Source organism: Boleophthalmus pectinirostris, unplaced genomic scaffold (assembly GCF_026225935.1).
Source record: "Boleophthalmus pectinirostris isolate CB_2022bp ecotype Guang Dong unplaced genomic scaffold, ASM2622593v1 HiC_scaffold_5, whole genome shotgun sequence".
In the NCBI taxonomy this organism is placed as follows: Eukaryota; Metazoa; Chordata; class Actinopteri; order Gobiiformes; family Gobiidae; genus Boleophthalmus; species Boleophthalmus pectinirostris.
In genome coordinates, this window is record NW_026571404.1 from 36503622 (window position 1) to 36527656 (window position 24035).

Consider the following 24035-nt stretch of genomic DNA (forward strand, 5'->3'; position numbering starts at 1 on the left):
GACACTATCACTCGGCCCGATTTCCTCAGCTGTATTTTCCAAACCCCTTCGTGCGCCTACACCACTGCCATTGGACAGAGGTGGATCTACAGATGGAGCAGATGGTTCAATGGCGCCCTCTGCCAGTCTATGTGTGACATCCGAAACAGCTGGCACCCTCCAGGAGCCATTTATTTGTCTCCTCCACAAAGGTACTTTTATGCTCCTCCACGCTATCAAACCACTCGTTTTGTTTCTTTTGTTCATCAGGAGGGAGCATAGGAACAACTAGATCATGCAGCCGACAGGCCTCACTGTACAAACTGGACACAATCTCAAGACATGATCTTACCTTTTCAACATTTGCAGGATTTTTCTTCAACTCTGTAATGTCCCGTATTGAACTTTTAATCCTTTTCACTTTTGCTTTTCTTTCATCTTGAAGCTTTTCCACTTTATGTTCCAAGGCTTTGGGAGTGAGTTTTGATTGCCTCTTAATTGTTTCCTTTCCAACATTTGACCTGGAATCAGTCTCCATTTTCATTCACAAAATCACAATAATCACAAAAGTCTGCACTCACACACAACACAGCGCTTTATTTTTATTTTCTTATTTACTTTTCTTATTTTTTTATTATTTTATGAGTTTTATTAAAACGGTACAAGTTGCTGAAAGAAATCTTATTCCCCCTAACTATCCACCGGCGCTAAGCTAACTCAACCCTAGTCTTCTGCACGTACTAGCGGTGGGTTGTTATGTACCTCGGATATACCGATAGACTGGAACCAGACAAACTGTCTCAGAACCAGAACTACGGCGGCACTCCCAAGCGCAATGCTTCACCCGCTTGACGCACAAGCGAAGCCCTAACCGGGTCCCAGAACAACGCGAAAGTGCTTCACCTTATGTGAAAGCACCACTAAAGCCTAGCCGGGGATATATAATTAACAATCAATAATCCAAAATATTTACAACAACATGCAGTACCTTTAATCAAAAGTGGCTGTGACGTCGTGTAGCGCAGCAAATTTGTGAATGAATGGGCTCACGAGAAATCCATGCGCGTTCACGTCTATCGTTCACAACTCCGAAAGCGATCCAAAACATCCAGATACTTGCACGACAATACGATGAAATCCACGCTTCAACAAGTTTCTGTTGACAAAATATTGCGGCGTATGTAGCCCAATGCTCATCCCACACGCCGCGGCGGGCTAAGACACGGGGTAAAACACTGTGGACGCGTAACTCTGAACAAATGCATATACACGGTACTTGATTGTCATAGTAGGCGTACGCGTTAGAGCACTTACTGTAAAGCTGCTGCCGTCCGTAGCCATGCACCGATAGCTTCTATATGCAAATCTTTCCTGTTAAAATACGGTCAACAGAAAGTTGCTCCCCGTGCTCACCCCGCCACCATGATACAAGGCCTTCCACTCAGCAGGTGAGCGCGCGCATATATAGGCCACACCACACCCACCGTGCCGCCCCCAGACACCGCAGTATAGTGCACATGGGTCACGTGAGGAAACCAATAGAACACCCACGAATGGCTCCTACAGTCATGTTGTGTGTGATTGTAGTGCTATATGTCCCCTGTGCGTTGGGGACTATTTTGTGGTCTGTAAGAACAAAACTCCCATGGTGGTTTTGCCCGAGGTTCCACGTGAGCTGAGGAAAGTGAAGAGGACAGGGCGTGACAGCTGAGCAGGTAATAGTCACCACCTCTGTCTCTCTCTGTTCACCACAGACTTTTAGTGTGGGACTCCAGGGAGAGTCTGTGAAGTAAAAGAAAAACAAACAAACAAACAAAACAAAAAACACACACACACCCTACTACTACTACTACTAGTACTACTACTACTACTACTACTACTACTAGTACTACTACTACTACTACTACTACTACTACTACTACTGATCAGAGTGAGTGAGGTGCTATTTGTAATTACATTGTTTTATTTTCTCATTTAATGAGGATAATCAACATCCAAAGGTTTTAATGTCACTAAACACGGAAGAAATAGGAAAAGGGTCATCGTGGTCGTGGTCGTGGTCGTGGTCTTACCTCTGACTGTTATGTAAAGAGGGTCACAAACTGCTGTGGCTGAGAAATCTCTGCTCACTACTCTGAAGTAATAGTTGCCTTCATCCGCTTTTTTTAAGTCATAAAACACAGTGTTGCAGGATTTGTTTTGTAAGTGCCCAGTGATATTCATGGGATAAGACTTGACTCCGCTGACTGAAAAGACATGCGGTACACTTGCTATATACCTATTTTTAAGCCAAACACCCACTATAGGCTGTGTAATCCATGTAGTACTGTTGATTTTAGATGAGGGTGTATATGTGCATGGGATCTGCAAACAGGAGCCTCTCAAAGCCTCCAGCCTTAAATTGTTAGATGCTGAGGTCGTAATGGACAGATCAGCTGGCAAACCACAGCACTCGGCCCCTACTGTAAAAACATGCACAGATATGTAGGTACTGTAAGTAGGTAGGTAGGTAGGTAGGGCTAAAAATATAGTAACAGAAGATACATGAGTTCACACACGCACGCACACACACACACACACACACACACACACACAGAGACAGAGGTCTTCACTATGCAATGTTTCTTGTTACAATGTAAAGCACAGTTACTGAGTGATGACAAGGCTACATTTTGTGCTGTTATTTATATTTATATAGCAATATTAAAATTACAAACTCACCTGAACACTGCAGCAGCAGCAGAAGTAAGATTAGTATAAATCGATTAAACATATTTGCAGAGGGCAGAATCTGCAACAAAGATGTGGAAAGATAGAAAATACAATATTATTTGTATTATTAATATATTTTATTAGTTTGTTATGTATACAAGGTTACTGGTTTTGTAAGTAAGTAAATAAGTAAGTAAGTAATGACTTACAGTGTAGTCTGTGCACCTCTCACTATTGTCAGACATCATCTGTACCATCTCGTCGTCAGTCTTCTCCTCTGAGTGTGTTTGAGCAAGGCTGACAAAATTGTACGCTACATTGTCTGCACATGTATTTGTTACATTCCGAGCAAACAGTCTGTGTTTTCCGGTCCTTTTTGCTGGGGCATATTTGACACCTCTTTCTTTTATTGCTTGTTTTTGGTCTGTTGCCCTCTTGCTCCTCTTGCTCCTCCCCCAAAGGGTCCCCTTCAGTCCTTGTCCGTGGCGTTGGCTTTGGTCTCGGCATCACCGCCACAGAGGCTCTGTCCCTGTCCCTGGCAGCTTCTTGTTCTTGTTCTTCTTGTTCTTGTTCTTCTTCTTCCTGCCGCTGCTGTCGCTGTCGCTGTTGAATGCCTCGAACCACAGCCAGGGACGTTTCCGTGCGGGGCATACACCGTCACCTCTGGATGAGCAGCGTCACAAGTTCTTTGCCGAGTTGCTCCAGAAATATCCTTCTCTTGTTGCGTCTCGCTGACATCCACGTGGGGTTGAGCTCCCGCCACAGTACAAAGGCTGTGATTCCTGACCTAGTCACCGGAGAGAAATTAAAATTGAGTGGAGGCACTAAGTGGCACCAGCCTGGGTAAAACTCCACCACCACCACCTTGTCCTTGTCCTTATCCTTGTCCTTGTCTGTCTGTGTCCTTTTGTCAGTCCTATAAAAGAAAAATTTTAAAGTTCAAGTACAATTTTAAACATGGATCCATGGCCGCCTGGGGCTCATGGAGGATCACAGGGGGCTTCTACACTGTAAACCCAAATTAGTAATCATTACTAAAACCGCGCGTGGTAAGTGATTGCACTGGGTTGTCTAGTTTTTACAATATCAAAAACTAAACAAATCAAGCTCTGTTTACATAAAGTCTTCTGTCCGAGATAACCCATTACTAAAGAACTTAAGTTTCTAAAACTAATGTTTACAAGTAATTAACTAACCATTACTTGTGTATTACAGTAATCATTACTTATTTTTATCAGTATGTATTTCTCATATTTATGAGTATTTATTGATTGTTTATTATTTATAATAATTAGATGCAAATTATAAATCATAATATTTTTTTAAATAATTGACATAAAATGACAATTTTTCTCACAAATTTATTGCAAAAATAGTGCAACAGTAACATGCTTAAACCTGAATAAAGTGCAGTCTTCTGTTTGTTCCCTGTAACAGCATTTGCTTTTGTGTTTTACATTTCACAATTCAAACAAGGGGTTATAAGGGTCGTCAGCTTGTCCATAACAATTTCACCCTCAATGATGATTTTCAGGCAGCTGGGTGAAGATCTGGTGTTGGAAGAGAGACACCTTCAGATTTACTAACAAGATCCCAATGTCCATTTGGCCAAAGGATTCATCACCATCCTAAAGAAAAACAAAACAATTAATGCCAGAAACATAACCATTAGTGAATGAAATTACTGAACTACAACAGACTATCAATAAGAATGACAAAACATAAATTGTATGAAATTCAATTTATGCTGACATGATAACTATTTGGTCAAGCATTTTCAAATGTTCAAACAAATATTTGAAAATCAATAATAATCTGACTTTAAGATAAATAATATTTATGGAATGGCTGGAGCTCGTAATGTATAGACTATTTGTCAGTTTTGGCATATTCAAATTATACAATAAATGTCACATTCTAAAAGTTTCACATTGCAAACAAAATGTACACTTACAAAGCTTCTAGATTTGAAGAATTCAGTGGGATTGTCTCCGAGTAAGTAAGGAAGCCCTCTTAGTGTGACTGTCCTTTTTTCAGTAGAATCCAGTGACTGTAAGACAGAAAATGGATACTGTATGATAAATTAAAAGAAATATACAGAGACGCAAACACTTCTGTAAATATACATTTAACCATTAACATGAACTATGTATTTTAATAAAAATTTATTATCTTTTTATCCATTTTAGATTAACTATGTTATGAACTTATGCTTTTACTGCACATGTATTTTTATCCGGGTTACAAAAGTTTTACCTGCATTTGCTGCAAAAGCTGTGCCAACTGTCACCCACGCTGCCCCTCTTAGCTTTAAAACTTTCAATAAAATGGGTAGTGTGGTTATCAATCCTTTTGAATTTCAGACAAATCTAAAAAAAAAAAAAAAAAAAAAAAGAAAGAAAGAAATTAGTGGTCTGTAGTGTCTGAGGTAGTAACCTCTCTTATCACAGCTGAACTCACAGTATTTACAGCTCCACAGCATGTTGGGTAGTCACCTGTAAAACACAAAAATATGTTTTAGTGTTTAATTCCAACCAAATCTTATATGCAATTTTGTGGTGATGATCTAAAAACTTGAACTCCAAACTCTCCATTTGCACCCACGGTTTTAGATTTTAGAACAATCATATAGCAAACAACGAAAACGAGTCTCGATAAAAAAAAAACCAAAAAAAAAAAAAAAAAAAACACCAACTCTATACATTCATTCTAAAATTCTGTTTTAGTCTTGGTTTTAGACCTGGTTTAGTTCTGAGGCGCAGTGCACACGGTGTACGTGAGAGGACACGGCGCCCGTGAGGACTTCTATGGGTCCATGCGTCGTTAAACCGCCACCCGCCCGAGTTTGATTCAAACTGTATTTTTCGTCGCGTGATCCGCCCGAGCCGCGGTTTAGCCGCGGAGTTTGCCCTCCGTTCATCTCTACCGGCTCACACAGCGTTAACTGTTAGCATTAGCTGTTCTGTTAGTGGCTAACAGATGATAGCGAGCGCAACGTGACCACAAGTGAACTTCACGTTAGCCTTATTTGGCTACAAGCGTCAACCAATGTCTCCAACTATTCAGTCTCAACATAAACCATATTTATTCACTTACCATACGATGATAAAGCGAACTGATGCTGAATTGCAGCCAACAGTCCGAGCAGAAGTCAAATGTGGTTTGGTGCAGTTTGGGCGTGTTCAGGTGCCAAGTCTCTCCCTTCACCGGTAAAAACATACAAGTGTGAGCCGTCTCCACTCAGAGCCATTAGTACAGCAAATACTAGTTTAAAATAGTTTACAATTCACACTTTGTTTAGTAATGGTCCCGCCTTTTGCAAAATATTAAAAAGATTAGTAATATTAGCTTGGCTTAATATGTAAAAGAAAATTTGGGTTTACAGTGTAGAGCAGCAGGAGCACAAGGAGGAGGAGGAGGACGAGGAACACAAGCCACCGCAGCGGCCTTGCAGGTCATCGTCACAGCGGCGGCCGAAGCCGGAGAAAGCCAAGCGACGCTGCAGAGGATGCGCGATGCCATGTTAGAGATGGTCCGCGTGTGTGCGCAGCCCCCTTTCACTCTACTGCATGAGTTCAAACTGTCACACTACCACGAAGGCTTACACTCGGTCAATTCTGGAGGCAATCAGTTTCTGAACAAGCTCCGTGCAGTTTTGAGAGCAGCAAATGAAGAAGAAGAAAAAGAAGACAGACATGAAGACCAACAACAACAACCACCACCACCACCAAAAGTTAACCCGCAGGAACACTGTGACATACGAGTGACCTGTTGCCATGAATGAAGCAAAATGAAGAAGCACCAATCTAGTAGTATTAAGACATGTTTATCTTTTTTTATTGTCATGAATGTAATAAACAAAATTAATCACAAAGACAAAGGCTTGAGTATACATTTACTTATTTTATTCATCATTTTTATAATATATAAAAAATATGGCCAAGGTGGGTGGGTCTATATGACACATGTATTAAAATCATAAACATTGAAACCCAAAAACTTAAAATTCTGGTCTGTCTTCCATAGACCAGCAGCTGCTGCTCTTGTTCTTCTGCAGGTTAGACCTTGAGGCCGTCTCCTTCTTCAGGAGCGTGTTGATCTTGAGCTCTGGTCTGCTGCTGTGAAACACCTCATTACACAGAGGACATGTGCAGCAGGGCTCATCAGTGTCCCAGGCCTGAGAGATGCAGCGTCCTCTGCACGAGTTGTGTCCACATGGAGTGGACAGTGGCTCTTCAAACACCTCCAGACAGCAGATGGAGCACAGGAACATCTCCTCCTCAGAGCTCCGGTCTCTGGTGGTGGTGGAGGAGGAGGAGGAGGACATGTCTGAAACAGAAGCTATAGTTATTACTATAGTAGTTAGTCTCGTCATATTAAAAAAAAAAAAAAAAGGAAAGAGGAAAAGAGCTTTTATTTTGCAAAGCTGCATGCAGACAGGAGGTGTGGAAGAGGAGTGTGTGTGCTGTGCTGTGGTCATGACTAACATTTCAAACAAGATGTGAGGAAAAGACCAGAGACTCGCTTTAGATCCCACAGTGATGATTGTCAACGACACGATTTCAACACACATTTATTTACACACTCTAGATTTTTTTCCAAATCATCCTCTTTAATGATCGTAACAGGAAGAAGCCAGGCCACTTCTCAGAGTTGGAACGTGAAATTTTCAAATTCACCTCTGTCTGTTTGAGCAAAACAAACAAAGTGGAATTTCACTCAAAACCTTACTACAGGGACAGAAGTTACAGCAGAAAATATCTGACCTTCATTCAGTGTGGATTTAAATCACAATAACACTGAACGGGCAGTGTGTGAGGCAGAAAAGGGCCCGGGGAAGGGGAGAGGGATTATATATAAAGGGAAAAAATATATATATATATAATAATTGGGGTCTGTTTGACCCGCCAGGAGAGCGGGAGGGTTTTAAATATATATAAAGGAAAAAAATAAAAATAAATTTGGGTCTATCTGACCCACCAGGAGAGCGGGAGGGAGTGTGTCAACTGGAGCAGGCAACAGTTGAACCACTTCGACTTGTGTACAGCTGTGTCTCATTTTTGTGCATGCACTACTGACTGTATACAGCAGGGGCCAATTTTTTTTTTTACAAAGTGTCTATTAATAAAACTCTACTCTGGGTATGTTTTTTAGTGAGATAACAACATTATAACATGAATTTATGCGTCGTTTAAGAGTCACTTCAGTGTAATTTAACAGAATATAATGTTATTCTGTGTCAACATAATCGTTCCAAGATTTTGGACAAGTTCTTGTCGTTTCATGCGAGATATGATCTCGGTGTACATGAGCTGCTCCTGGGTCAGATCTTCCTTCTCTTGTCTCTGTAGAAGGCTGCTCTGCTCCTCCATGACTCTTTTGGCCTTGTCCTCTGATATCTGACAAATAGTTTCTAAATTCTCTCTGTCTGGAGTTATGGGTCTGATGTCCTCATGAGTCAGCTGTGCACTGACCTCGTCGTCCACACCTCTCCAACCTTAAAATCCAGATATCTCTTAACAATACTCAGTGTCACATAGTCCTCAGTTGATAACCCAGGAAGGTCATGAAATCCGACTGCACAGAAGATCAGGTAAATTTTTGCCCTCAGATTCTCCCCTATCTCCAGAATTGAAGCACTGGACGATCCATCCAGGCACAGGCTTTGTGTTTCCTCCTGCTGCTTATGATAAAGTGGCTTTTTGGGATTTGTGATGCACCCCTCCTGGTTTCTTTGCACCCCGAGCTCGGCCTCCTCGTCCCTCCACATCTGCAGAAGGACTCTAGGGGCTGTTTGTCCGGTTCGATCCGTCCAGCTCCTCAGATGGGACCCTGTGTTTGGGTTTTCACATATCTCCAGAAGGGTGGACAAAATCAGGCTGTGGACACATTTGGGACTTGAACATAGCAGATCAAGCAGTAAACAGACTCCCTCTTTGGCCAGAAAGAAATCTTCAGTTGTGTAGCAGCCAACAATGCAAGACCAAACACAGTTGACAGTGGAGAGGAGGAGTTTGTTGTGCCCTAAACCGCTGTAAAACAGATCACAGCCTTTCTTCAGGAAGTGAATGACCATTTCAACTCCTTCAGACCCAAACAGCTCCTTCCTGTGCATGTCGCTCTCAACAAGAGTAGAGAGGATGAACTGAATGTTGGATTTTATCTCCAAAGAAACTGCGTCATCCTCATCAGAGCTTGCCTCCATCTGCATCAACACACCCAGCAAACATAGATATACAGGCAGGTATTAGGACAGTAACAGACATTTTCCTCAAATACCCCGACCCCAAATGACCAAACCCTGAACTTCTCCAGTTATTGGAAATCAATTTGACCAGAAATGACTTTGAATTCGAAGGACAATTTTATTTACAAATTAAAGGGACGGCAATGGGCAAAAAATTTGCTCCAGCTTATGCCAATATATTTATGGCATACTGGGAGGAAAAGGCACTGGACAAGTGTCCTTTGAAACCCTTAGTATACCTACGATACCTGGACGACATTTTTGGAATTTGGACCCATTCAAAAGACGACTTTAATAATTTTTTTCAAATTCTAAACACACATGACCCTTCCATTACCATCAAACATATCATTTCACAAGACTCCATTGACTTTTTGGACACCACACTCTACAAAGGACTTCGTTTTCAGTCCCAGCAGAAACTGGACATTAAAGTGTTCTTTAAACCCACGGACACACATGCCCTACTCTACAAATCTAGTTTCCACCCCAAACATACATTTAAAGGGTTAATAAAATCACAATTAATTTGGTTTAAACGCATCTGTACCCAGCATTCAGACTTTGTACAGGCAGTTAAAATTTTATTCCAGGCCCTGAGGAGGAGGCGATATCAAAAATCATTTTTGAGGGAGTGTCTACACACATTTGACACCTCTGCTGCCAAAGTACAGAGAAGGGAGGTGATTCCTTTGATCACCACCTTTTCCACAATGGCCACAAAAATACACCACACTCTAAAACAGAATTACAAAGCCCTTATCTTTGAACAGGGCCTTTTGCCTCACCACAGGGCGATCTCAGCCTACAAAAGAGGCAAAAATCTCAAGGATTTCTTGGTGAGGGCTAAACTTAAATCCCCCCACCAGGTACCCAGACCCAATTTATTAGAAGGAGTTTTAGTCCAAAAACAGTATATACAAAACAGAACATCACGGGCAATATTCAAAATCCATCAATTCTTTACCTCTTACACATACAGTTGTGTCTACTTAATTTTCTGTTCACAACGCGGATCACAGTACGTGGGAGCTACAAAAAATTCGCTTGCGATTTGTATGCTCCGACACAAAAAAAAAAAACATTACATCACACATGAATACTCCTTCTTTGAGAGAGACATCCTCCCTTTTGAATTCCCATTTGATTTCTCATTTTGCATCCCATGGTCTGCATTCAGTTAGGATAGCTGGACTCCAGAGCAACATCTTTTGGACAGCAGCAGAAAGACAGGAGACCTTGAGCAGGTGGCTGTTCCTATTGGATACGAAACGTCCCAGAGGACTTAATTAGAAGTTACACATTATAGACTTAACCTTGACCCCACCAACCCCAACCCTCTTACCTAACCCTAACCCTAATTAACCCTAACCCTCCATTTTGTTTTTATTTCCTTGTTTATTTTAATAAAAAAACAAAAAAATCACAAAAAATAGACTTTTCACGTACATTTCTCATTCATTTCCATTTATTTATTCTACTTTATCATCGTTATGCCTGGATGGGCCTTGGTCCACCGTGGGCGGCGTTCCCGCGGGCCCCGTGGTGGGACCCTGGCTCCTGTGCTGCAGCGCAGCGGGTCTCAGCGTTCCGGCAGCCGTACGAGTGCCAGAGCCTCGTCTGTCTCCTACGGGAGGCAGACATTTAATACTAAAACTCTACTCTGGGTATGTTTTTTTAGTGAGATAACAACATTATAACATGACTTTATGCGTCGTTTAAGAGTCACTTCAGTGGAATTTAACAGAATATAATGTTATTCTGTGTCGACGGTTCATTTCTATTTAGCTGCATCGCACATGTTGAGTTATAAAGACTCCTCAGTTTGTTCTGTGGTCTCCAGACAACAAGGCTTTGATTGTGTCCACGTCCTGATCTCTGTCCATTCAAAACCACAGTGTCTCTTCTCCTCAAATGTGCAATCAAAATGTCCACCATCCCATATTGTCCTAATCTTATGTGTGTATTCGATTCAGTGTTTAACAGAGACAGGTCTGAAGTACTCCGGGTCTGGGTTTGGGCTGGTCTGGACCGGGTCTGGACCTTTGGGCTTGATAGCGACTCGGGCTAAAGAGACTTTGACCCCCTCTGGTCCCTCTGCTCCTGTCATCTCCATGGACAGCACCTGGCCTATGAAGTGCTTTACAGGATGAATTCCGTCCTCTTCAGTCTTCACTTTAGCTCTGGACAACTCTCTCTGAGCTTTCACCTCCTTGAGAACCTCATAGTTGGATGTCCTGGAAACATAATCGTTCCAAGATTTTTGGACAAGTTCTTGTCGTTTCATGCGAGATATGATCTCGGTGTACATGAGCTGCTCCTGGGTCAGATCTTCCTTCTCTTGTCTCTGTAGAAGGCTGCTCTGCTCCTCCATGACTCTTTTGGCCTTGTCCTCTGATATCTGACAAATAGTTTCTAAATTCTCTCTGTCTGGAGTTATGGGTCTGATGTCCTCATGAGTCAGCTGTGCACTGACCTCGTCCCACACCTCTCCAACCTTAAAATCCAGATATCTCTTAACAATACTCAGTGTCACATAGTCCTCAGTTGATAACCCAGGAAGGTCATGAAATCCGACTGCACAGAAGATCAGGTAAATTTTTGCCCTCAGATTCTCCCCTATCTCCAGAATTGAAGCACTGGACGATCCATCCAGGCACAGGCTTTGTGTTTCCTCCTGCTGCTTATGATAAAGTGGCTTTTTGGGATCTGTGATGCACCCCTCCTGGTTTCTTTGCACCCCGAGCTCGGCCTCCTCGTCCCTCCACATCTGCAGAAGGACTCTAGGGGCTGTTTGTCCGGTTCGATCCGTCCAGCTCCTCAGATGGGACCCTGTGTTTGGGTTTTCACATATCTCCAGAAGGGTGGACAAAATCAGGCTGTGGACACATTTGGGACTCGAACATAGCAGATCAAGCAGTAAACAGACTCCCTCTTTGGCCAGAAAGAAATCTTCAGTTGTGTAGCAGCCAACAATGCAAGACCAAACACAGTCGACAGTGGAGAGGAGGAGTTTGTTGTGCCCTAAACCGCTGTAAAACAGATCACAGCCTTTCTTCAGGAAGTGAATGACCATTTCAACTCCTTCAGACCCAAACAGCTCCTTCCTGTGCATGTCGCTCTCACACAGAGTAGAGAGGATGAACTGAATGTAGAATTTAATCTCCAAAGAAACTTCGTCGTCCTCATCAGAGCTTGCCTCCATCTGCATCAACACACCCAGCAGGTCACCGATGGCGCCCCGGTCACACAGGTCCTGGTTGACGGTCTCCTCTCCCTGTGAAGTGACTACAGTGAGGAGCCTGACACAAAAGTGCAGCAGGGTCTTTCTACAGTCTCCTATAAGACCAGTAGTGCCTCGGGTCTGATCAGGGACTTCATCGTCATGAGTGCACCAGTCCATGAGCCTCAGCACAAAGGCGTTGCCGTGATAGGACATGTACTCGTCCAGCAGGTAGGGGGCGATAGAACACAGAGTCTCCAGAGCCTTCAGACATAGCTCCTGAGACTGGACTGAGGACCAGCTTCGAGATGCAGAGTGAATCCGGGGAGAGACGGGCAGAGGTTTAGTGAGGAGCAGGAGAGACAGGAGCACTTTTTCCTCTTTGTAAAGCTGCAAAACAGTCGCATCAACAGACATCACGGACAATAGATTTAGAAGCATCTTTTTCATTTTCAAGTCTTCATGACAGTAGTTCAGCTTTAAATTGATGAGCAAAGGATTGGTGGGTCTTAATTCTGGGTATGTGGACAATGATATGAGCAGTTTAGCGAAGAGACTCTCAATGAGAAAAGTGTTGCTGTTTTCAGCAATTCGTGTTGTGAGGACGAGCAGGTCGTTTCTGAGGCTCAGCTCTGAATGGTGAACCGCTGTCAACAGCTGGTGTAGAAAAGCCTCTTTCAGAGATACTAGACACTCGATGGTGCTGAGTTGGGCCACAGCTCTGTGCTTATTTCCACCCTCCAGAAGGTTCCAGAGGATCTCGGTGGAGCGAACCAGGACTGGCCCGGTAGACTCCGACTCGTTCATGTGCAGACAGATGCTCTCAGCTCCCCGGGCCTTCAGTATTTGCCCACAGTTCAAGTCGGAGGAGCAAGAGAGGAGCTTCAAAACCTGCAGCAGCTGTAGTTTGATGTCAGGTCGATGGTCCATAGATGCCATAGACAAAACCAGTGTTTGGGACAAGTCAGTTTTGTCCAGCAGCTGAAGCCTGCTGTGATTAATTGTTTCAACCAGATGTTGAAAGTGATGATGTGAATCTTCTGCCCAAGACAATGACTCGTCCAATGATGAGGATGTGCCGTTTGCCGAGACTGCTAGCTCACAGATGGAGCCAAATCGTGCCGCAAAAGCTTACAGGTGGCAAAAGAAAGGCTTTGAGTTGCCTGATGTGAGCTTTCAAGGTGAACAGGTTGCCATGACAACCCATTCACCTTGAAAGCTTACAGGTGGCAAAAGAAAGGCTTTGAGTTGCCTGATGTGAGCTTTCAAGGTGAACAGGTTGCCATGACAACCCAGACCAGATCAGCTGAACATCCAGGAGTACAATGATTCCATGGGAGGAGTTGACATGCTGGATGTGCGTCTTGAACACTGTAAATTTCCCATTTTTTATTTCCTTGTTTATTTTAATAAAAAAACAAAAAAATCACAAAAAAATATAGACTTTTCACATACATTTCTCATTCATTTCCACTTATTTATTCTACTTTATCATCGTTATGCCTGGATGGGCCTTGGTCCACCGTGGGCGGCGTTCCCGCGGGCCCCATGGTGGGACCCTGGCTCCTGTGCTGCAGCGCAGCGGGCCTCAGCGTTCCGGCAGCCGTACGAGTGCCAGAGCCTCGTCTGTCTCCTACGGGAGGCAGACATTTAATACTAACCCTAACCCTATCCCCCAACCCTAACCCTAACCCGACTCCAAACCCCCTACTTAACTTAATATTAAGTTATTAAAAATGTAAATACTCACCTTTACAACAAAATAACAAATTAAAATTGATTTGACCAACCTCAATTGGCTTAAAGTTTATTTTGACCCTCCTTTGATGACTGGCACCATGACTGAGGTGGTTGCTTTTTCTGACAGTTGTTACACTGAAGCTATCTGATTGGCCCCTTGTCCTGGGACTCCTCCTCCTGCTCCTTTATAAGCAGACAGCAGTCCTCTGCTGCTCATTCTCTCCTGCTCAACAGAAGAAGACACGTATCTTCTACTGAACACACTCACCTTTATTGCAGATTCTACTTTCTCTTGTGCCCGAACCTGAAGAAGACTGGATTACCAGTCGAAACGTCCTTTCTGGGCACTTGTTTACAAAAAATTTCTCACCTTTTTTCTCACTTTCTCTCTCTCTCTTTTGTTTATTCATTTCAATTTATTCATTTCATTTAATTTCTTTTATTCCTTTTAAAATAAAAAACAACCAAAAAACATATACTCTTTACATTCCTTCCATCATGTTGGGATGGATTCTGGTCCATCACGGGCGCCGTTCCCGTGGTCCCCGTGGATGGACACCGACACCGACACCATTACCTCTGCTGCAGAGCAGTGGAGGTCAGTGCTCCTGCAGCTGTGGGAGAGCCAGAGCCTTGTCTGTCTCCTACGGGGGCAGACATTAAACACAGATTCTAACCCTAACCCTAATCCTGAAGAAGACTGGAATACCAGTCGAAACATAGTTAATATTAATAGACACTTTAAAAAAAAAAACAACTTGCCCCCAGCTGTACACAAGCCCAAGGAGTGGTTCAACTGGAGCAGGCAACCTGCTCGGGTCTATTTGGCCCACCAGGAGAGTGGGAGGGTTAAAAAGCGTTAAAGATATTTGACAGGAAATCTTTATCTTTTCATCATTGTCTCATACTACAGAAGTATAATAGACCATTATCACGCTTCCAGGTTTTGTGGGCGGGGTTTATCTACTTTGTGAACTTCCACTTCCGGCGCAACAACAACAATGGTTCAAACGATGTCTAGATGTCACTGCTCTTTTTAAATTATGAAATAATCAGCAGGATCAGTGCATATTCTTTGTAAATACTTTGTAATAGCTTTATAATGGGCAAAAGAAGTTACTGGGACCAGTTAAAGCTCCACAGCGGGAGCAGGACAAATGTATCAGACACAAAAAGGAGGAAAAAAGTTGCTTCAAACAGGTGTTCTCACTCTGTCTTTTTTATTTTCTCATAGCATCGTAAAGTCCATTGATCCGAAACATCATGGTGCTTTGAGAAAACAAAGCACCGAGAAAGCCTGGTTAAAACGGACTTTTTTTTCTCCTTTACGTGCTAGCAAAAGAGACACTCGTATGCCAACGTTGGCTGACTGAAACTGAGAGGCAAACGTTCTTCCTCTCACAATACAAATGACATGGGGGAATTTACTTAGCATCATTTCAAAATTAATACTCTTGTTTTTGTCGGGTATGTTGGGTAAACACCTTATATCCATACACCAAACTGACGTTAGCATAAGCTAACCCTCCTGTTCTAAAGCACAGACAACCCCCGTCCCGACATACAGACACTCCAACAGACCCTCACTCTGTCATACACTCCAACAGACCCTCACTCTGTCATACACTCCAACAGACCCTCACTCTGTCATACACTCCAACAGACCCTCACTCTGTCATACAGACACTCCAACAGACCCTCACTCTGTCATACACTCCAACAGACCCTCACTCTGTCATACACTCCAACAGACCCTCACTCTGCTACACACTCCAACAGACCCTCACTCTGTCATACACTCCAACAGACCCTCACTCTGTCATACAGACACTCCAACAGACCCTCACTCTGTCATACACTCCAACAGACCCTCACTCTGTCATACACTCCAACAGACCCTCACTCTGTCATACACTCCAACAGACCCTCACTCTGTCATACACTCCAACAGACCCTCACTCTGTCATACACTCCAACAGACCCTCACTCTGTCATACAGACATCAACAGACAGACACTCCAACAGACCCTCACTCTGTCATACAGACACTCCAACAGACCCTCACTCTGTCATACAGACACTCCAACAGACCCTCACTCTGTCATACAGACACTCCAACAGACCCTCACTCTGTCATACAGACACTCCAACAGACCCTCACTCTGTCATACAGACACTCCAACAGACCCTCACTCTGTCATACACTCCAACAGACCCTCACTCTGTCATACACTCCAACAGACCCTCACTCTGTCATACACTCCAACAGACCCTCACTCTGTCATACACTCCAACAGACCCTCACTCTGTCATACAGACACTCCAACAGACCCTCACTCTGTCATACACTCCAACAGACCCTCACTCTGTCATACACTCCAACAGACCCTCACTCTGTCATACACTCCAACAGACCCTCACTCTGTCATACAGACACTCCAACAGACCCTCACTCTGTCATACAGACACTCCAACAGACCCTCACTCTGTCATACAGACACTCCAACAGACCCTCACTCTGTCATACACTCCAACAGACCCTCACTCTGTCATACAGACACTCCAACAGACCCTCACTCTGTCATACAGACACTCCAACAGACCCTCACTCTGTCATACAGACACTCCAACAGACCCTCACTCTGTCATACAGACACTCCAACAGACCCTCACTCTGTCATACAGACACTCCAACAGACCCTCACTCTGTCATACACTCCAACAGACCCTCACTCTGTCATACAGACACTCCAACAGACCCTCACTCTGTCATACACTCCAACAGACCCTCACTCTGTCATACACTCCAACAGACCCTCACTCTGTCATACAGACACTCCAACAGACCCTCACTCTGTCATACACTCCAACAGACCCTCACTCTGTCATACAGACACTCCAACAGACCCTCACTCTGTCATACAGACACTCCAACAGACCCTCACTCTGTCATACAGACACTCCAACAGACCCTCACTCTGTCATACAGACACTCCAACAGACCCTCACTCTGTCATACAGACACTTCAACAGACCCTCACTCTGTCATACAGACACTCCAACAGACCCTCACTCTGTCATACAGACACTCCAACAGACCCTCACTCTGTCATACAGACACTCCAACAGACCCTCACTCTGTCATACAGACACTCAACAGACCTCACTCTGTCACAGACCACTCCAACAGACACTCTGTCATACAGACACTACAGACACTTCAACAGACCCTCACTCTGTCATACAGACACTCCAACAGACCCTCACTCTGTCATACAGACACTCCAACAGACCCTCACTCTGTCATACAGACACTCCAACAGACCCTCACTCTGTCATACAGACAACCCTCCACCCCGACATGCCCCCATTCCGACACCGATGAACCAGGACTAAACCAGGACTAATCTTGAATGAGAGAGAGAAAAAGAGACAGATCCGCCATCCTGTATTTTAGGGTATTTGGCGTAAAGCTCTGTGCCATTAGAGCAGAGCTTTACACATGCTGCTCTGTTGGCACGAGAGGAGCCACATACACCTGACCTCCTACAGGTGAGAGCTCGTGGAGGTGCCAGGTTAACGAGTGCGTAAAAGTCCACAACTTTAAGTGCGGCACGAGGAGAATGAGCGCTGCAGCCGCCTCTTTATAAACTTTTATGAGTTTATAAACCTTTATGAGTTTATAAGGGACCAACGCATTTCTGGGTCCCTGTGTAAGCCCTCTGTCCTCTATGACCAGGTATAATTCTAATATTTTAGCCCTTATTCATGAAAATATCCAGATTCCTAAATCATTGATCTTTTTAGTGTCTCTATCTGACTGCGAGCTCAGCACCGGTTCACTGTCGCAACACACTGAGCTTCACAGCTGTTCTCGCGCGCCCTAGTCTTTGCCAACAGATAATGAATGTCTCCTGCACCTGTCCATTCACAAAAATGTCCAAACTGTCACACAATTCAGTTTTTCGTAGTTTTTCTGCTTGGCCGTATCATTGAGCCAAATGTGCGTCACCGCACGCTTCCACCTGCAGTGTCAGGTAACGCCCCGTAACCTCTTCATTCATAAAGTTCCAAATTCTTAGCATCTGTCCCTTGTAGTCGCGTTGCTCGGCTGCACTCACAGTACCAGGACCTTTACGCACAGTGGTGCCTTCAATAATAGGATTCTACCACTTCGACCAAAGGATAAAGATAAAGAAATGTCGGAGTGCAGGGAAGTTTGATAAAAAATGGAAATGCCACTACTCTGACACGTACGTCAACTGTAAAGTTATGTTCGCTAGTAGCCACTCACCTTCATAGTCGTAGGTGAAATTTTCAAAAAATAAACTGTGTCCGTTGTCCACTTTGTAGCGGGCTGTGATTCAATGTTGATCAATGAGACGATGTATGTTGGAAAAGGATATTTTCGGTACATTTATAAGGGATGTGGTCTATGTAAACAACTTCGGTTCGTCCATCATGAGTTCAATGAACTGAGTGACAATTCACCGAAAGTAGGCGTGCACAAAGGTCACTGAACGCATCTCAGCGTGATAATAGTCTATAGCTTAAGTTTTGGAAATTTAAAAAAAATTAAACTCGCCTGCTTAGTATAGGCGAGTTTCATTGTTGACAAAAGCACGCGTTGCATGCTGGGAATTATTTTTGGTCGACGTAAAGGGTATTGATCCCAGTTATTTATCCACTCTAACAGCAGAGGACCCAAGACAATTTGACTAGAAATTGGTCATAAGCATCGATGGAGCCAAATCACCCTTTTCAACCCCGACAAAAGCCTGGACCAAACCAAATTTCTGGTCAGAATCACCAACTACCTGGACAAATATTCACTTGGGCGATATCCACAATGACTTGGTGGAAACTCCTGGGCCATTCACAGCAGAAAAGATGAAAACCTCCAAGAGTCTCGATGTGTTATTGAACTTGTTGGAGTCCACGGTTTGTTAGGATCTTCTACGTTTGCTCTGCGAATGTTTGAAAGTCGTTTAATTCACCGTTAGCGGTTCTTTTCACTCAGAATACAAAAAACACATTTTCCTTCTTCTGTGCTTCTATTTGTGCATCCGATAATGCAGCAGGAATTTACCATTATCGGGGATAAATTCACGAGGTTACGCACTGTGTTTGACGCTATCCTGTTTCTTGCCTCCGACCAAAATATTTCCCAGCATGCAACGCGGGCTTTTAATAACAATGACGTCAGCTGAAACTGGCCTATACAAAGTCTTAAATGGACTTGTTCCACCACCTCTGGGTGAGTTCATTAAGCCCAAGTCCAGCACTAGTGGTCGGGGAACAAGAGCGTCTACCAGAGGCGACTGTGCAATACCCTAGACGCACAACTTTCAGTCAACAGGTGTTATCGGTCAAGGGCACAGAAATCTGGAACAACATCCCAGCTGCTATAAGAGACTCCACCACATTCAGATCATTTAAAACTAATCTGAAATGATGGCTTAAGAGAAACCAGATCTGTAACCACTAATGTTCTGCTCCTATGTAAATGTCAGTGTTGTATGTCATGCTTGTGTGTTTGTCTATTGTGACGCGTTTTATGTTCTTATATTTTATGTCTCTATCTCTCTGACCTGCCAGGGACTACAGATGAAAAGTCTCATTCAGGCTAATTCTGGTGTATTTACAAGTATATGTTCATGAATATGCATTGTCCCTTTTAAATAAATAAAACTAAAACTAAAGCGCTGAATTTTCATATAGCATGTTTTATTTTTTGTTGGGTTTTTTTGTTGGTTTTTTAGATTGATAAAACTAGACTGCTGCTGTGAGCCTTGTCATTTTGGCTTAAAATGTTCATATTAACCCGCTCTACATGATCGTGTGTTTTTATTTTGTGATTTTGTTCATAAATCATAAGACATAACAGATCAGGTGCCTTCTTTCCCCCAAACCAGTGGTGTGGGCAGGAAGGGGCGTTACCTTCTGGATTGGCTCTTTGGTTGCTATGATACTCACAGCTGGAATTCCAAATATGGATATCCCCCTATAACGATTAGCCTCGATGAGCTTCATTTGACTGGAGGTGAACACTGGGTGACATCACATTCCTTTAGTCCACTTCTTCATACAGTCTATGGTCTTCTGTCTCCTCGTCCTCTTTCTCTTTCTCCAGTCTGACTGAACCTGTGTGGCCTTAATGTTTGTGATTATTTTTCACTGAATTTGGAGTTACAATTGTATGTTTTTGTGTCAAAGAAAAGATAAATTATTTTCATTATGCTTCAAGTATGAATAAGATAAAAAGGTCATAATAAGCATTGTTGTGAACAGAGTGCAGGCTCAGATCTGCACCTGTCCTGCACCTGCGTCGTGTGTGTGTTACTCTTATGTTTAAAAATACCACACAGAAGGTTTTATATTAGCTGCCCTCTTTTCCACAGGCCTATCTCAAGTCACTGCTCCTTTATTTTTGGAAATTTGTACCAAGTTATAACATTGTTTCCTCATCAAAAACATACTTGAAGAGGCTGCATGTTTGAGTAATTAAGCGATCTCTTCCAGATCCTATAGGCTCTATTCACAAATACGTCACAAACCGGGAAGACGTTGGGAAAGATGCGATTACAACTTCCAGTGTATTTACCGACACTGGGCTCATCTACTGACTGTGATCAAACCCACTGAAGTAAATGTGATCAGTGGTAAAATGAAGACTGCAGACGTATGTGCTGTTTGGAATCATCTTGAATTTGGCGCCTCATCTCTTCGTCAGTTTGGAAATGATGAAAACTCAAGTATGGTTGTAATTATTGATTAGCCGACCATAATGGAACACTACAATGACATGGAGATGAAGAAAACTGGGCCTGGGAAGTTGTCATCGCAGTTTTCCAAGCATATTCCTTTTTTGTGACTTAAGTGTGAATAGAGCCTATTCAAACCTCCTTGAGGTTAACTCATGATCTATAATAAAAACTGGATTAACCCCCCCACCACCCCCCTTCCTCCCTTCCAGCTTTAAAGACAGAAAGAAGTGAGGACATGACAATGGTGACGGTTTAAGCTCTCTGCTGGAGCATTTATTAATAAATAAATAATTAATTTACAATAAATATGTGCTAATGTGGCAATCGGCTAATGGCGTGGCCAGATGGAGTCGAGCCAGAGGAGCACCCGTGGGTGTAGGAGGTGGGTCCCTTTATAGGTGCCTGGCGGCGCTGGGCCCCTCTGTGCCGGGCTGGGTCCTTTAATCCCGGAGCAGGGTCCTTCTTTTCCGGGGCTGGGCTTCTGTGATCACCGGGCTGTCTGTGGAGAAAACTATCACTATTAGTATATCACATAGTGCACATGTCTTATAAATATTGATAATGTAGCTTTAGTGTTGAAAAACTTACTGTCTGAATCACGGTGAGAGGGAGTAGAATCCACACAGGGCCTCTTCCTTCTCGATGTGGACGGCACAGGTAGAACCACCCTCTGCCCTGAGCGGGAGGGGCCCTCAGGAGCAGGGACTGGCTCCACGTGGAGGGAGGAGCTCTCAGGAGCAGGTGAACAGGGGCTGTTGTTACAGGCCGACTCTACAAAGTGCCGCTTTCTTTTCTGTGTGGAGACTCTGGGCTGGACCTCCACAGCAGAGGCTGTTTCCTCATATTGAGAAGGGCCCTCAGGAGCAGGGACTGGCTTCTCACTGAGAGAGGGGCCCTCGGGACAAGAGACCTGCCCCACACAGAGTCTCTTACTGTACCTAGGAAAGGGAGGATTGATTAGAAATTCTGATTACAATTTGAATGTTTTTAGTTATCGTGTTCTAATCTAACAAAACAAAGTCATGCCACAGAGATGTTATTGCCTTGCCTGAAATATTTAACACGTCACTATTAAACTTATCCATTTCCATGGAGACAAGCATGTGACAACATCAGGCCAAGTTACAGGTCAGATCTGGGTTCTGGCGCTGTCGCCACAACATAGATTTTTAATCTCAGCTCCCTGCCCCCACCCACAGTAATACACAGTTTAAACACGTGTCATTGAATCCCTGTATCATAAACATGTTTAAAGGATTATACCACAAAACATTATACCACGACTAAACCAGGACTAAATCAGGACTAAACCAGGATTATACCAGGACTAACCAGGACTAAACCAGGACTAAACCAGGATTATACCAGGACTAAAGCAGGATTATACCAGGTCTAAAACAGGATTATACCAAGACTAAACCAGGACTAAACCACGATTATACCAGGACTAAACCAGGATTATACCAGGACTACACCAGGACTAAACCAGGACTAAAGCAGGATTATACCAGGACTAAAGCAGGATTATACCAGGACTAAACCAGGATTATACCAGGACTACACCAGGACTAAACCAGGACTAAAGCAGGATTATACCAGGACTAAAACAGGATTATACAGGACTAAAGCAGGATTATACCAGGACTAAAACAGGATTATACCAGGACTAAACCAGGATTATACCAGGACTAAATCAGGATTAGAGCAGGACTAAAGCAGGATTAAATCAGGATTATACCAGAACTATACCAGGACTAAACCAGGATTATACCAGGACTAAACCAGAATTATACCAGGACTAAACCAGGATTATACCAGGACTAAACCAGGATTATACCAGGACAAAATCAGGACTAAACCAGGACTAAACCAGGACTAAACCAGGACTAAACCAGGACTATACCAGGACTATACCAGGACCAGTGGTGACTGGTGGTATAATTTTTGGGGGGCACCAAGACCAAAATGATCAATATATATTTTGAATGTATGTATTATATATAGGCTATAAATAGTATTATAACAAAACAGTGCCAGTCATTTCGGTCACTATTGGTTGAACTATATCGATTAAAACACAACACACAACTAACCACAAAGTTTACACAGCAGCACAACCTGATCCATCGCTCACACACAACCCCAACAACCAGCACACAACACAAGGTAACACACCACTCACACACAACCCCAACAACCAGCACACAACACAAGGTAACACACACACACAACCCCAACAACCAGCACACAACACAAGGTAACACACCACTCACACACAACATCAACAACCAGCACACAACACAAGGTAACACACCGCTCACACACACAAATCAACAACCAGCACACAACACAAGGTAACACACCACTCACACACAACCCAACAACCAGCACACAACACAGGTAACACACCGCTCACACACAACCCCAACAACCAGCACACAACACAAGGTAACACACCACTCACACACAACCCCAACAACCAGCACACAACACAAGGTAACACACCGCTCACACACAACCCCAACAACCAGCACACAACACAAGGTAACACACCACTCACACACAACCCCAACAACCAGCACACAACACAAGGTAACACACCGCTCACACACAACATCAACAACCAGCACACAACACAAGGTAACACACCACTCACACACAACCCCAACAACCAGCACACAACACAAGGTAACACACCACTCACACACAACATCAACAACCAGCACACAACACAAGGTAACACACCGCTCACACACAACCTCAACAACGTCAGTAAAACTACAATAAGATAAGAGGCTATTGCACCTTCAAGATCATTTCTGCACTATTCACCTGTGAGGCTCAGTCTTCGAATTTGCCCCAAACTAATGAAAACAAAGCTCTTACCTTCTCCAGAGGACTGAAGAGGACTGATCGGCTGTCCCACTGGTTCTGCCTCCAAAAGTGTACTGTCCAATATGAAGAGATGAAACTGGTCCAAGTCCCGGTCCAGTCAGGTCCACAACACAAGGTCCGGGAGCCGAGTGCACGAGCTGGTTGTAAAACTAGTCTTAATCCCACTTCCCACTTAAACCTGAAAGTGACACCAATCCACATTAGCACAAGGACACCAGGTGGACTTAAACCCTCTGCGCTACGCCCAGCTCAAACTTTTACACTGAGAAACAAGGCAGATAGAGCAGGAGCGACCGCCCTGGTCCCAGCGGCGGGTCTCAGTATGTCCGCTCCTTTTTGTTTCTCCACTCTGGAGGTTTAGGCTAATGTAGCTAGCCGCCATTAGCCAGTGTACAAGTCAAAATAAGAGCTATATTCCACCGCAGCCAAATGCACTCTTTCCAGTTTAATGCTTCTTTTCTTGCTTGGCAGA

General features: G+C 43.7%; 1 protein-coding gene across 1 annotated transcript; it reads right to left on the reverse strand.

The window, feature by feature from the left end:
- Positions 1 to 7904: 7904 nt before the first annotated feature.
- LOC110153131 (cilia- and flagella-associated protein 69-like) lies at positions 7905 to 13811 on the reverse strand. The gene is made up of 5 exons (XM_055162458.1): positions 13685 to 13811; positions 10942 to 13291; positions 10436 to 10565; positions 8275 to 8896; positions 7905 to 8188 (listed from the first exon to the last, which is right to left on the reverse strand). Exons 1-5 carry the CDS (start codon positions 13809 to 13811, stop codon positions 7905 to 7907), a joined length of 3513 nt encoding a protein of 1170 aa, XP_055018433.1.
- Positions 13812 to 24035: the final 10224 nt, after the last annotated feature.

Bases quoted from the DNA above. Each gene is read 5' to 3' on its own strand.
- LOC110153131 (XM_055162458.1), bottom strand. From the start codon at position 13,811: ATGTCTGCCTCCCGTAGGAGACAGACGAGGCTCTGGCACTCGTACGGC. The intron at 13,292-13,684 runs GTGGACCAAGGC...GCCACCTGTAAG, and splicing joins CCGCGGGAACGCCGCCCACG to CTTTTGCGGCACGATTTGGC. The intron at 8,189-8,274 runs GTGCAGTCGGAT...CTGGATTTTAAG, and splicing joins AAAAATTTACCTGATCTTCT to GTTGGAGAGGTGTGGACGAC.